General features: G+C 39.1%; 1 protein-coding gene across 4 annotated transcripts in view; it reads left to right on the forward strand.

Moving 5' to 3' along the window:
• The window catches only part of DOCK8 (dedicator of cytokinesis 8), a 228,316-nt gene that overhangs the window by 100,336 nt on the left and 114,301 nt on the right, over positions 1–13,679 (forward strand). For all 4 annotated transcript variants that reach the window (XM_057498603.1, XM_036928398.2, XM_036928392.2 and 1 more), the window contains 6 exons: positions 1,748–1,897; positions 4,365–4,445; positions 5,469–5,628; positions 7,454–7,590; positions 9,178–9,271; positions 9,988–10,150. In XM_057498603.1, coding sequence (XP_057354586.1) covers positions 1,748–1,897; positions 4,365–4,445; positions 5,469–5,628; positions 7,454–7,590; positions 9,178–9,271; positions 9,988–10,150 — 785 coding nt within the window. The remainder of the gene's footprint in view (positions 1–1,747; positions 1,898–4,364; positions 4,446–5,468; positions 5,629–7,453; positions 7,591–9,177; positions 9,272–9,987; positions 10,151–13,679) is intronic.

Consider the following 13,679-nt stretch of genomic DNA (forward strand, 5'->3'; position numbering starts at 1 on the left):
CTGATTTTATTGTATATCATTATTATTTTTATTGAAGTATAGTTGATATACAACTATCCACATTATTAATTCCTCACCCCCATTAGTGCAGTTACTATCTGTCAACATAGGAAAATGTTACAGAATCATAGTCGATACTCTCCATGCTGTACTACCATCCCCATGACCAACTTATATTATGATTGAGTGTAATGTGCTTTTAATTGAAAAGAATTCAAGGACCTAAGACATTAACCATGAGTGTTTAATGTCAGTCACTTTGTTACTCCCAGATGAAGACAAAAATAGCAAAACCAGAGCAGAACACTACTACCCCTTTTTACCCAAAACCATTCTGTATTTTAAGAAATTAGTATCTCTTGAATAAATATTAATAATTACTAAGATGTGTATTGGTTAGGGTAGGTTAACTGCTAAAACCAAGTTTTACCACCAATTCCATAGTTTGAGGCAGTATTCAAACTTGAGTGTGCATCAGAATCCCCTGCAGGGCTTGTCAGAACACAGCTGCTTGGCATTCCTCCAGAGTTTCTGAGTCAGTAAGTCCAGGGAGGGCCTGAGAACTTGCATTTCTAACAGGTTCCCAGGTGATGCTGAAGCTGCTGGTCAGGGACAACATTAGTGAGAACCCCTGGCTTAAAGAAGTTTCTGTGTTTGTTCTTTAGCAATTCAGGGTGGCGGTACGAGGTCACCAGTGCTCTGCTCCACTCAGTCATTCAGGAACCCAAGTTGGCAGTGACTCCTCCAGCTTCAGTATGTGTTCTCCCAAAGTTACTCTTGTCACTGCCATTGCAGCTCTAGAAAAAGGAGAAGATGGGTGGGGAGGCCTGCAGGTTTGGCCCATCACAATTTACTGGAAAGAATTTAGTCACATGCTCAAGCCTAACCGCAATGGAGGCTGGTGAATGTGGTCTTCCTGGACACCCTTCTCAGCTAGAACTCTTATTACTGATGAAGGGGAGACCCAACTGTGCAGTGACCCTTAAGCAGCACCACCGTGGTGAGCCAAGGAGCCCTCATCATGTCATGCTCTTGTGCACAATCTTTAATGGGTCCTCACTACCTGCAAGATTAAAAGCAAACCCTTCCACGTCCGTTCCTTGGCTTTCTTCAGTATGGCTCTCTTCTGCTTTCTTTCCCTCTCTTGCCCACGCAGAGTCAAGCTGGACTCCTCGCTGTGAACTAAACTCACTCGTTTTCCACCCTCTGAGATACTTAACCTGTGCTGTACTCTCTCTCTGGCACACAGTCACCCTCCTGCTCTGCCCATCAGAATCTTCTTCCAAGGTGCATCCATGTCGCATGCTTCCTTCACCAGAAGCCTTCTGGATCACCCCAACATCCACGGCACCGTTTTGTCTGACTGTGGTCACTCATATTTGCTCTTACTGTAGTTAGTGACAAATTTGCCTTTTCCCTCATTCTTAAATGTAAGTTGAGAGCAGAGGCAATGTCTTGCTCTTCTTCAGTGCAGTTATCTCACACATCATTGATATTCAGGAGGTACTGATGGGTGACTGAAACTTTAAATGTTTCTAGGAACATCTCTCAAATGGCTTCAAAATATGTAGAAATTGTGGCAAAATAGCCGTCAGCTCTTCCAACAACTGCTAGTTACAAACCATGTCTATAATGACACTTACTCCTTTGGCGAAATTTCTTTGTGGGTTTTTTGCTCTTTTTAAACATGTTGAGACCATGAAAGCAACAGGTGTAACTTATTTTTCATTTTACCACTCATTTACAGATCTCAGAAAATTTTCACTGTGACCTGAACTCTGACCAGTTCAAAGGATTTCTGCGTGCCCACACGCCGTCTGTTGCCACATCGAGTCAGGCAAGATCTGCGGTATTCTCGATCACCTATCCATCCTCGGACATCTACCTGGTAGTCAAGGTAATTAAATATAATCTGGTTTGCAGATTCTGATGTTCCCATTGTTGCATTATTCCCAGTGCATGTTTGGGGGGAAAGAGATGTCAGAATGCACCCTTGTTTCCTTTTCAGTTCACCCCTTCCTTTCCAAGAAAATTGTTTTGGATACTAGAAGAACCATGGGTTTTGGAATGATGCAGTTCTAGTTTTGAATCCTGGCTTTGAAGCCTTGCAGTTATGTGACTTTGGGCAATTACCTAAACTTTTTGAGACTTAGTATCCTCATCTGTAAAGTGGGAATAATAACACTCTCTCAATGGGTAGTTGTGATAAGAGATTAAAGCCTGACATGTTACAGGCAGCCTTCCTCCTAAGCAACCAACGTATTCTTGTGGAAACAATCTCAGGTAGTTTCCCAATTATGTTACATTCTTCTAAAAACCCATAGTTAAATGTTCCCAAGCCCAGGCTCTGACAATTTGAAGTGTGGGCTATAGATTCCAAGTTTCCCTACCCATTTTCACCATAGTCTGAGTATTTAGTGAGGGTCAAAATCTGTGGGGCATTAAAAGTAGAAACATCTTTCATTCTAGGCTGTACTCTGCTAATGTAAGAGAGTAAAAATGACTGTTTAGAAATTAACAACAAACATTAAGTATTTTACCTCCCTAAGCAAATAATTACTCTCACTGACCCTTTACCCCAAAATTGTAAAAAACAAATTCAGGTGTTTTGATGTCCTGTACACCCAGCATTCGAGGTTTGGAACTTTTTCTTTTATGTACATAATCTAATTGATTCTCCCATGATCCAATGAGTAGCTTATAGATTCCAAAGAATTTAAGTGACTTGGAGGTCTCTTAACAAGTGGTAGATATCTTTCCATTCTAGCTTCCTTTCCATCATTTTACAAAGATGCTAAAAGGTTACTATCACTTGAAAGGGAATTTATTTAGGCTTATGGAGAGTACTCTAGTTAAAAGTCTGTTGCCAAAAGGACACATCTATTGTTGTCATCTTAATGTGTGTCCTGGCATTGCTATATTACTTGGTCATATAGGAAAGTTAGCTTAAAGCCCATGCCAGCAGCCCTGTAGTTAAATTTGAAATTCTCTCTCAGCCTGGGGAAACAAAGAAGCCAATACTAGTACTACAGAGTCAAATTTTACTTCAAGCTCCACTTCTCAGTGGCTTTATTTTGTTTAATTCATAGTAGCTGCTAAATATCAGCAGTTACCTATAGGTTACTATTACTTACTACATATACTCCAAAATTTTCAAATGAATAAATGCATTCATTTGACAATAACAAACATTCTCTCATCTGGATATAGTTAAGAAATTTAAATCCACTCAGTAAGCAGCTCCTGGTTTGCCCTTGGTTTGTTTTTCTTTACTGTAATGCCATCATCATTGCTTCTTTCTTTCTAAATGTATAGCAAATGGTGGTGCAATATTTAGCATATTCAGGCAGATGCTGCTCAATAGAAAGGGCTTCTTTCTTTCATATTTTTAGTCCCAGGCTGAACACCAGGATCCTTACTAGTGTTAAGTTTAGTATTGCATATAATATGGCTTTAAGGTGTTATTCAGGCTTAAAGGTTTTGTTTCTCAATTGAGGGGTAGAGAGTAAGGATGAGAGTGGATCTGATTTAAAACTTTAGCAATAGACATGCCAGGCATTGAACCAACCCCTTTTGAATAGAGCAGAGGGTAGCCTCTTTACCTTAAAAAGTTTCCCACATAATTCTGATATGCTCCTTTCCCTGACCTTTCATTTCACATTTCTCCTTTTCCTTCTCGTAAACATGGTACCTAAATTTATGGCCAGCTAGATCCTTTACCTGAAGCAAAATGGAAGAAGGTATTTGACAGTAGTAGCATTCATTCACATTACCGAGCAGTTAGCTAAGTGAAACACTGCACCACCCCACTCACTGCTTTTGGTTTTTTTCCAAGTCTGTTAAGTCCAGAAAAGCAGCAGACAATTACAGATAATTTATTCTGTTCATTTATTCATTCTGTGGACAGTTTTAGTCCCCGACCTGATTTTTACAGAGGCCATATCTCTTTTTTACATTGTAAGCAATAATAAAGAAAATGAGCTTTTCACTTCCTACATATGTCTCATGGGTTTTGTTTTATAAAATAACTTTTATTGCATTTTTTATTGTAGGCATAATGCATGTTTATTGCTTAAAAATAGAAAATACACATAAGCAATAGGAAGAAAATAAAAACAGCACATAATCCCACTAAAGATAACTACTGTGAACATTCACTGTGTATCTACTATCATCCTCTTAACATGCCTTTATGATTTTTTACAAAACTGTATAGAACCCTGTGTACTAACTTTTAATAAAAAATATGTATCATGGACATTTTCCTGTGTCATTAATATTGCCTAAAACATCATTTTGATGGCTGCATGAATGCCATTATATGGATGTAATTCATGTGCTTTGTTTTAATATTATTTTTGTAGATTGAAAAAGTTCTTCAGCAGGGAGAGATTGGAGACTGTGCAGAACCCTACATGGTTATCAAAGAAAGTGATGGTGGAAAGGTACGATTTTTTGAGTATTGCTAAATGGTGTTATCAGAATAAGCAGATTTTTTTGGAAGTATTTCACAAAATAGCTAATATGTTCTCATGAGATATTAAAATATATTTTAAGTATGTACATATGATAGAAACTTGTCTATTGTTGAACTTTTTAAAGAAATAAATTATTGAATTCAACACATGGTAATATACACACCAATGTCTAAAAACTTGCTAGGGCAAAGAAATACTCCATTTTCTTGGTTCTAGGACTCTAACTCAGCTGGTTGAAAGGCCACAGAGACCTCATAAAACTAGAGTGTCAGCTCTACTGGTTTTCCTTAACAGACAGGCCAATTTCCAAATATCCTTTCTGGTATAGAGATTTGGAAATTGGCTAAGACTATTGTACATCACAGATTCATTAAAACAACATAGGTACTGAGCCTGTGAAAAAGACATCCTTTCTCAGCACCTATTTGCAAAGGTTTTCAATATAGTTTTTAAAATGTGGTCTTTCTGGAATAAGACTTGCCTAATTAGCATTCCACCACAGAATCATAAATTTCAAATAAAATTTACTGAACTCAAGATTTTTAAAACTGACCTTTTATTCTGAACTTAGAATACCTTGTAAGTGTTGTCAACCTAATAAGGAAGTTGTTAGGAACCTTTATAGATCTTTTTGGAGTTTTCCAAATGCATCTTTTGAAGAACAGCCTCTCTTGAGAGCTTGGCACATAATATACAAAACTTTTCTCCCCAAGATTCTCTCATGTAAATCCAAGGCATGTAGCTAGAAAAAGGCATTATTGATCAGTCCAGAAAGCCTTGGACCTTTTTTTGTTTAAGCTAAAGGTGTATTTAATAACTGAATGTAGCCTTTCTTTGCACTCCCCCCTTTCTATCTGAATTCCCTTACCAGCTAGACTTCTGGCCAGAGCTGTGTCATTTTTCTGCCACCACTCTTTCACTCAGTAGGGCAGGGCTTTGGGAGATGGCTGCTTTGGGACCATGCTTTTGTCTCTTCCTGTTTTCCTTTAGAGTAAAGAAAAGATAGAGAAACTAAAGCTTCAAGCGGAATCTTTCTGCCAGCGTTTGGGGAAGTACCGCATGCCCTTTGCCTGGGCTCCCATTAGCTTAGCAAGCTTCTTCAATGTCTCTACCCTGGAGAGGGAGGCCACCGACGTGGAATCCATGAGTGGTAAGATGTTCAGTGGCAGTGGGAAAGGGAGGGGCCCCTGGCACGTCAGCGCCGAGGTTGCCTGCTTATTAGTGCAGTCAGGTGTAGAGAGTGGGAAGGAGGAAGGAGGTAAATAGGATGAAATGCTATTGTGACTGAGTTAACAAGTGCTCGACTGGACAGTGATCCCCAAGTATCATGGACATTGATGGAGATTAAGTATACTCTTATAGTAAGATTTTTGGTTGGAATTTTCTGGACAGTTGAACATTTTAAAAGGTAATTTTCAAGAGCCACTGCCTCTTCAGAGTAAAATTAATGGAAATAACAAGAAAATGTGACAACTATCTAATGTGTGTCAAACACCGTGGTTGGCTCCTAAACATAAGAAACCCAAGAGGTCTTTAAAAAGCAAAGCTGAGGCTTCTCAGCAAAATTTCCAGTCCTTTAAAGTTTATTTTGCCAAGTGCAATGAAAATATGGATGCCAAAGAATATTTAGTTACTGTTCCAATCCATTTAGCACATTTTTCCTTTTCATCACCTCATCCTTGATCTGAATCATTAATTTCCTAAGCAGTTTGGATATGGACTATTCAAGAGGGTTACAGAATTTCAAGTAGGCCCACCCTGACATGTAGAGTTTCTGTTGTCCTAAATGTCTTTGTATCCAGCAAGTAGTTAAGGCTATGTTTACATTTTTCATGTATTCCTAAGCTCTGCCATTTCTGAAATGTTACCTTTAATAGGGGAGTAGAAGAAAAGGTAGTCTGTTATTGCTGCTCTTATTCTGGAGTTATTCATGCATAATTACCAGCCAAAACTCCTGAGTTATTTCTGATTTATCAATAACAAACCTCACTTTAGTGCATCCTGACTTTCACACCATACTGGTTTTTTTAAATGCCAACTTTCTACGTAGATTCAAGTAACCTTCTTTGAAAGAGTTAAGTGTAGAGCTTGGAAGACACCATAAACTAGGTAATTCAAAGCATTGGGCTTGCTGGGGCCTCGGTAACCTCCTAGTCAAGGATAAATTAACCTGACTGCAGAGGCTGATTCTTAAGAGGCAGCCAGAAGATGCAGGGTGTTACATTGAAGCCATATGGCAAGTTTAGGTGGGCAGTGGTAGCAAGAAGTTCCAATTCAGCAACACGGTGAGAATTAAGGATAAGAGATTATTCAAAGATGGGTTGGCAATATTAGAGATCTAAGCAATTGGACCATTCACAGCAGAACCCCTGAATCTTGCAGTATAAAAGCAACAATATCTCTACCTAAATCCCAAAAGAGGAAAAGAAAGAAGTAAGCAGAGTGTCAGGGTCACAGCCCAGGCTTGGGTGTGACTCAGGGTTCTATTCCCTATTGGGCAGGTCAGTTCTGCTCCCTGGGCCACACAGCCAGAGCAGCAGAAAGCTCGGATTCAGAATATCCACAGGCTAACCCTAGCATGTTTAGGTCACAGTCCCAAATGCCTTCAAGGGCAGTTGAGTACAGGCCTCTCCCAATGGAATGCAAATATAAAAATAAAACAAAGTAAACACTGTTGGCTAAATAAAGTGTATCTGCAGACCCAGTTCTGGCTGCAGTTCTGGACTCCTGCTGGGTGGTGCACCCTGACCTCCATGCGGGAGGGCACTGAGGCTGCTCGTGCCTCTCCTCTCTAACCAGAAGGCTAGGGCTCCAACGGGGGAGCTAAGAAACGCAGGGGCCAGTGGAGGGAAATTTTCTGTCAAAACAGTGTCCTTACAGTGACTTTCAGTATATCTTATGTATGGTAAAGCTACCAACTGCTGTATATTCAAACAGAAAGGCATGCTCTAGAATGACAGTTGTTCTCTTTAAAGGGAAAAGCTCTGTGGGCGAGCGGAGAACTTTGTCCCAGTCTAGAAAGCTTTCTGAAAGAACTCTGTCCTTGGAGGAGAACGGGGTTGGATCCAACTTCAAGACCACCCCCACGACCATTAACAGCTTTTTCAAGCAGGTATCTCCCCACATTACAGTGTGTCTGAATTTGTCCTCATAATGGCATGGGTGCTGGAGTCCAACAGGGACGTATACTCAGTGATTAACAGAGCAAGTTAGTTAACCTCACCAAGCCTCAATTTCATTATCTATGAAGCAGGGATGATGGCGCTTGCTTCATATGGCTGGTGGGAGGGTTCTGTGGCATGAGGGGTGTAAAGCTCTTCTCAGAGTGCCTGGAATATAGCAAGTGCTAAATGAGTGTTAGTTCTTTTAACTGAGAGAAGGATTCATTCCCACCAATGCAGTGTCCTGTTTGAACTGTCATGGTCAGTTTATCCTTTAGGCTATGAAAGCAATCTGGCTGAAGCTCCCGTGTGCCCCCAGCCTCCAGTCTCCTGGCCCTGCTGCTGTACTCCTCACTACTGTTCCATGTGCAGGCTTTCCAGGGCTGCCTACTGGCCCACTGAGGGCAACCACTGCAGATGGAGCTCTTCATTAGCTCAATAAATATTGAGGTTATTTTAAAAACAAAGAATTTCCTGGAGTAATCAAATTCATAAGTACTGACAGTTGAATGACAGAAAGTGGAATGATGGTTGCCAGGGGTTGGAGGAAGGGAGAAATAGGGAGCTGATGTTTAATGGGGGCAGAGTTTCCATTTTTCAAGATGAAAGAGTTCTGAAGATTGGTTGTACAGTATAAATGTACTTAACACTACAGAACTGTACATTCAAAAATGGTAATTTTTATGTGAATTTTACTAAAAAGAAAAAGTAATGGACTTGGTTTCACTTTACTAAAAAGAAAAAGTAATAGACTTGATTTCACTTTACTTTGGAAAATTTTTCATGGCTCATGCAATCTTCACGGGGCATTTCAAAGGGTTATGTTAACAGAATGTTATTCAGAAGAGGTGCTAAGGGTCTATGTGCCATGCCATGTAATAGAAATAGCATGGGGCTGAAATGTTTTCAGTGTTGGATATACCCCTTCTGATTGTATTACCTTCAGAGGCAAAGTACTTAACTGAGTTTTTTCATGTGTACTTGGGAATAAGACACACCTCCCTGCCTACCTTCCTGGGCTATTATTGTAAGGATGAGAGCTTGTACCATTGTGTTCTTGGCAGAGTGCCGGTCCCATGTAGGCACACTGAGAGTAGTATTTATGCTTAGCTTTCTTAGTTGAGACGAAAGTGAAGAAAATGAGGATAGGAAAAGGATGGAAAGATGCTTTCTCCATCTTCAAGTCTTTGAAGGAGGAAGTAAACTTGTTCTGTATTGTTCCAGGGAGTAAAACAAGTACCAGTGGGTTGAAGTTATAGGGAAGGAAGCTTTGGCCTAAATCTCTAACAGTCCAACAGGCTTCCTTAGGAAGCGCTAGAAGCTCTGTCCCCAGGATTTATGAGAGTTTGAGGGACAGTAAGTAGAGAGTGGTAGAGAAGGAAAATTTGACAAAAGGTGGAAGTAAATGATGTCAGTGTTGCCTATAATCCTGATTCTATGAGAGGCATGTTAGAATAAAAATATTCCCAGAAATCCTTGGTCTATACCCCAGGAGCCAGTACTGTAACTCTTCTAACCCCTGACTTCTCTTCTGGCAGGAGGGAGATCGCCTTAGTGATGAAGACTTATTCAAGTTTTTGGCTGACTACAAAAGATCTTCATCCTTACAGAGAAGAGTCAAGTCAATTCCAGGTGTGGATGGCTTGTCCTTATACTTTCTGCACCAAAACCATTTATGATTAGACACATTGTTTGTTTAATGCTACAGTTTACAAAATTTTGTTTGTCAAGTGAAATGTGCAGTTTTACATTAGGAGTTAAGAATCTGAATTGGTCTACTCTTTATGAACATCTATTAATATTTTCCATTTTTATTAAAGGATGGATTCAGTAAATGAACGTCATGCTTTATTTAGATCTGGTTTCTCAGGTAATAAGATAATTGTTTCAACAAAAGATCCCCTTTTATCACATAAAATAATATATGGAACCCTTAGTATAAAAAGAAAAGTGCAAGTTAGATGCTTTGGCAAAGGGTGAGGGCACCTGATTCTCAGTTTAACAGCTCCTGAGGCACTTGTACAGCCCCCTGGGGTACCTGGGAACTCAGTTCGAAAACCACCAACAGTTGCTTAACTTGCTTAACTATTGTAGTGTGGTTATTCTAGGAGAGACTTTAAAGATCCGTTTCTACTCATTGTACAATTTCTTGCTTTTTCATTTCTGTAAACTAAATCTAAATGTCACGACATGCTTTTTTATAATTATAGAAAATTAGCTGGGAATTCCAAAACTTTTACACTTCCACAATTTATGCTTATTTTCATAGAAGAAGTATAGTACAATAATCTTTCTTGATTCCCTTGTAACACTGTCTTTACTAAAACAGTCCTATTTTCTCTCACCAGGTTTGCTCAGACTGGAGATTTCTCCGGCTCCAGACATAATCAACTGTTGTCTGACTCCTGAAATGCTGCCAGTGAGGCCCTTTCCTGAAAACCGAACCCGTCCACACAAAGAGATTTTGGAATTTCCAATCCGGGAAGTATATGTCCCTCATACTGTGTACAGGTAAGAAACAAAGACCCTTGGAAAACCTTTGAAATCACATTTTGAGTTTTGTTTGGATAATGCTTTCAGCATCTTTTAGCCTCTCTTCCTAAGGTTTTGGGAAAATGAGGTATATTTATGTATTTCCAAAAATGGTTTATCTAATTTTATTTAACAAGAGCATGTTACTTAAGTCATGATTGGAATTTAGGACTATAGTGGACATACTCCTCTTAGAAATGAAAAATATTCCTTCCTCGTTATTACCTTGGTTTTTCTAGGTATAGAAGGACATAGTAGGAAAGAACAATGTGACCAAAAATGTTCTTTATCAAAGAGACAGGTTTTTAGCTCATGACCAGCTCTCCAATAGAATTTACAGCACTGATAGAAATGTTCTGTATGTGTGCTGTCCAATAGCCCTCAGTCATGGCACTAAACATTTCAACTGTAGCTAGTACAATGGAGGAATAGAAATTTAATTTTGTTTAACTTATACTAACTTCATTTAAATTCAAGTAGTTGTCAGTGGCTGGTGGCTACTACATTGGGCAGCATGGGGCTGGGCAGTAAAGAGCTAAAAGGTTAGGCTGCCTTGGTTTCTTGGAGGCCCTTCACATGGAGGCTAAGTGGGAGCTCATCAACATACATCTGCCAAAGGCATTGCTTTTCAAATGTTTTATCTTTTATTTTGAAAAGATTTTTTTTAATGCAGAGAAAAATGTTACAAAAGTACCTCTTCTCCACCATCCATAAATGACATTGTGTTATTTCTTGTATTGCATATGCATACATATGTGCAATCATACTGATTGAGTTGAAGTCTCCCTTATATCCAATCTCCTGTCACAGACTTCTACCTTGCCTCCCAGACATCACAATTATCATGAACTAATGTAGTCCTTCCTTCTAGTTTCTCTGACTTATCAACACACACACACACACACACACACACACACACACACACACACACACACAAACACATGTATGTAACTGTGAACATCCAATGGTATTATTTTTATATTCATTTAAAATGTACATAAATAGCCCTACACTCTATGTGTTATACTGTTGCATATACAATAGTACGATTTTTTCTTTTTTTTTGAGTTGAATAGTTTTTTGTTGAGTACTACTGTGTATTCATAAATTTGCACAGTTCACTGTGTTATATTCAGTTGCATTCATTATCCTGTTTCATTATTTAGATCTTCACAAATTTAAATAATGGGAATTCCTTAACAGCTTGCATTTTAGAAATACTAATATTGATTTATATAGAGCTTTGTCATTTTTTTAACTACTGTATAGTATTCCTTTGTGTGAAGAGGCCATGCTTTATCCATTTCCTAGTTTTCTATTGATAGACATTTATGTTTTGCCAATTTGAGGCTCTTACAAACACTGAGCAGTGAGAATTTTTGCCTTTCTGTGTACATGTGTGAAAGTCTCCCTAAGGAATGTGCTTTAAAAGTGAAATTCCTAGGTGACAAGTGATACATATTTTCAGTTTTATTTGTATTGCCACTTTTTCCCAAAGTTGTACCAGTTTGCAATCCTGCCAACACTGTAAGAGACTTCTGGTTCCCTCAGATTCTCACTACATGTTTCAGTATGATGTTTGTATATGTGGGGCTGAAATGCAAAGAATATCAGAACCTACCTAATCCAAGAATCCACACCCCCACATTTTCAGATGCACAAACTTGAAACTCAGAAAGGATAAGTGAGTGGTTCCTTGAGGTAAAAAATTGCAGTGAGAAATAAAAGCAACCATCCACACAATTAGGAATAGACTCTTCCTTTCAAAAATGGTGAAGTACTCACACATTTCTGCCATTTAATTCTTTCTGAAGCAGCTCTTCATTTTCTATCCTATTAAGTACAAACTAATTAAATACAAGCCCAAGTCCCTCTCCTTGAAAAATATGCATTCCTAGGATGCCACCATTTCAGTTTTCCATTCCCTGGAGGGAGATGAAGGCATGAATATGTTTGCTTATGGATGCTGTGTGTGTATCATTTTAGAAACCGTATCCTATAACTGGAAGAAAATTCTTGTGGCATTGGAATAAACTTGCACCAAATGAATTTTATAGTTACTCAACTTCCTCTCAGCATTTAATCACCCATGGGAGGCATTTACAACTCTTTCTACTCCTTGCTGCAAGCATTATCTCTTAATTACATCACAACAGGACTCAGAATGCATTAGTGCACCGAATGATTCAGAAACGTAGGAGTGCTAAGGAGGACACGTCTGGACGAATTACTCTGAACCCAACTTGGAATAATGAGAAACAGACCTACAAGTTGGAAGTGAATATTCTTTAGCTGTACTGTGCACTGTAGAAATGCCAAGACCACTCCCTTAGAAACCAGGTTTTTACTCTTGGGAATGACAGAAGAAAACACATTCCCTCCAGCACCTTTTCTTGGCTTCTAGGCCACTATGTTTTATAGCTTGTTTAAGGAAGGAGAGTTATAGTGAACTTGCTTCAGAATCTTCCTGTGTGAAAACATCAAGAAGTTTAAAGACTATGTTACTTAAATCTATCCTTCTGTTGTTAAATTTGTAGTATTTCTTCACCTGTCCTCATATGCTTTATACTGGTTCTCATATGCTTTATACCGTTTTGATCAGGTTGGTTGACAGTAACCCAGTCCTAGATTAATTATCTCCTTTCCTGCACCTCCACTCTCATTTCACAAAATGGAAATGGCAGACTCAAGTCAGGTCTGACCCCCAGGTCCAATTGGGAAGCTGACTCAGTTTGTCCTTGGTGCCTTAGTCTTGTCATTTCTGTCAGTTTCCCTCTCTTTTTTGTTCCTTGCCATCCCCCTGAACCTCAAAGAACTTGGAATTTCATGGCTTCTCTGTTGCCTCCCCACCGAATCAAAGTCTTTCCGAGCAAAACTCCCTAAATGTCTTTACATTCTGATATCCATAACAGGTATGGCCTACAGTCTTCTCTCGCTCAAGAGTATTGTCACTTCAGGAGGGACAGCAAGTCCTGTTTCTTTTAGAAAAGTTTTCCTTTGACTTAGTTGAATTCTGGTCATTGTTACAAGGGTTTGGCATGAGGGGATCTTTCTCAGTTGACATGACTATTTCCTTGTCTTTAATCCTGGTCATGGCTATAGCTCTTTAAGAACATCAAATAAATGAAGATGAAAATTTACAGAGCAGATAATTCTTTGTCTTATAGAGGGTTTACCTCATCAATTTGAAATATGGCTTGCCTTATAAAAATTCGATCTACCTGTAATGTAAAGAAATCGTCTGCTGGGGCAAGCAAGGAATGCCTCCATTGACAAAGCCAGGATTTGAATTTCAAATTGATGTAATTTTATCCTAAACAGCTGAGCTCTCTTGGGTGGAGGTAACTAGTATATGGCTCCAACGGTGGACTTGTCTGGCCTTGAGTGTAACTGGTGGCTGTAGGATTCTAATATGGGTGAGGCTTCAGTTTAACACTGTGCAAGCAGAACACAGGCTACCTTGACCTTTCTTAAAGGAGCATCTGCCATGGAGCCTCAGATGAGACTG

This window comes from Manis pentadactyla, chromosome 3 (genome assembly GCF_030020395.1).
Source record: "Manis pentadactyla isolate mManPen7 chromosome 3, mManPen7.hap1, whole genome shotgun sequence".
Classification (NCBI taxonomy): Eukaryota; Metazoa; Chordata; class Mammalia; order Pholidota; family Manidae; genus Manis; species Manis pentadactyla.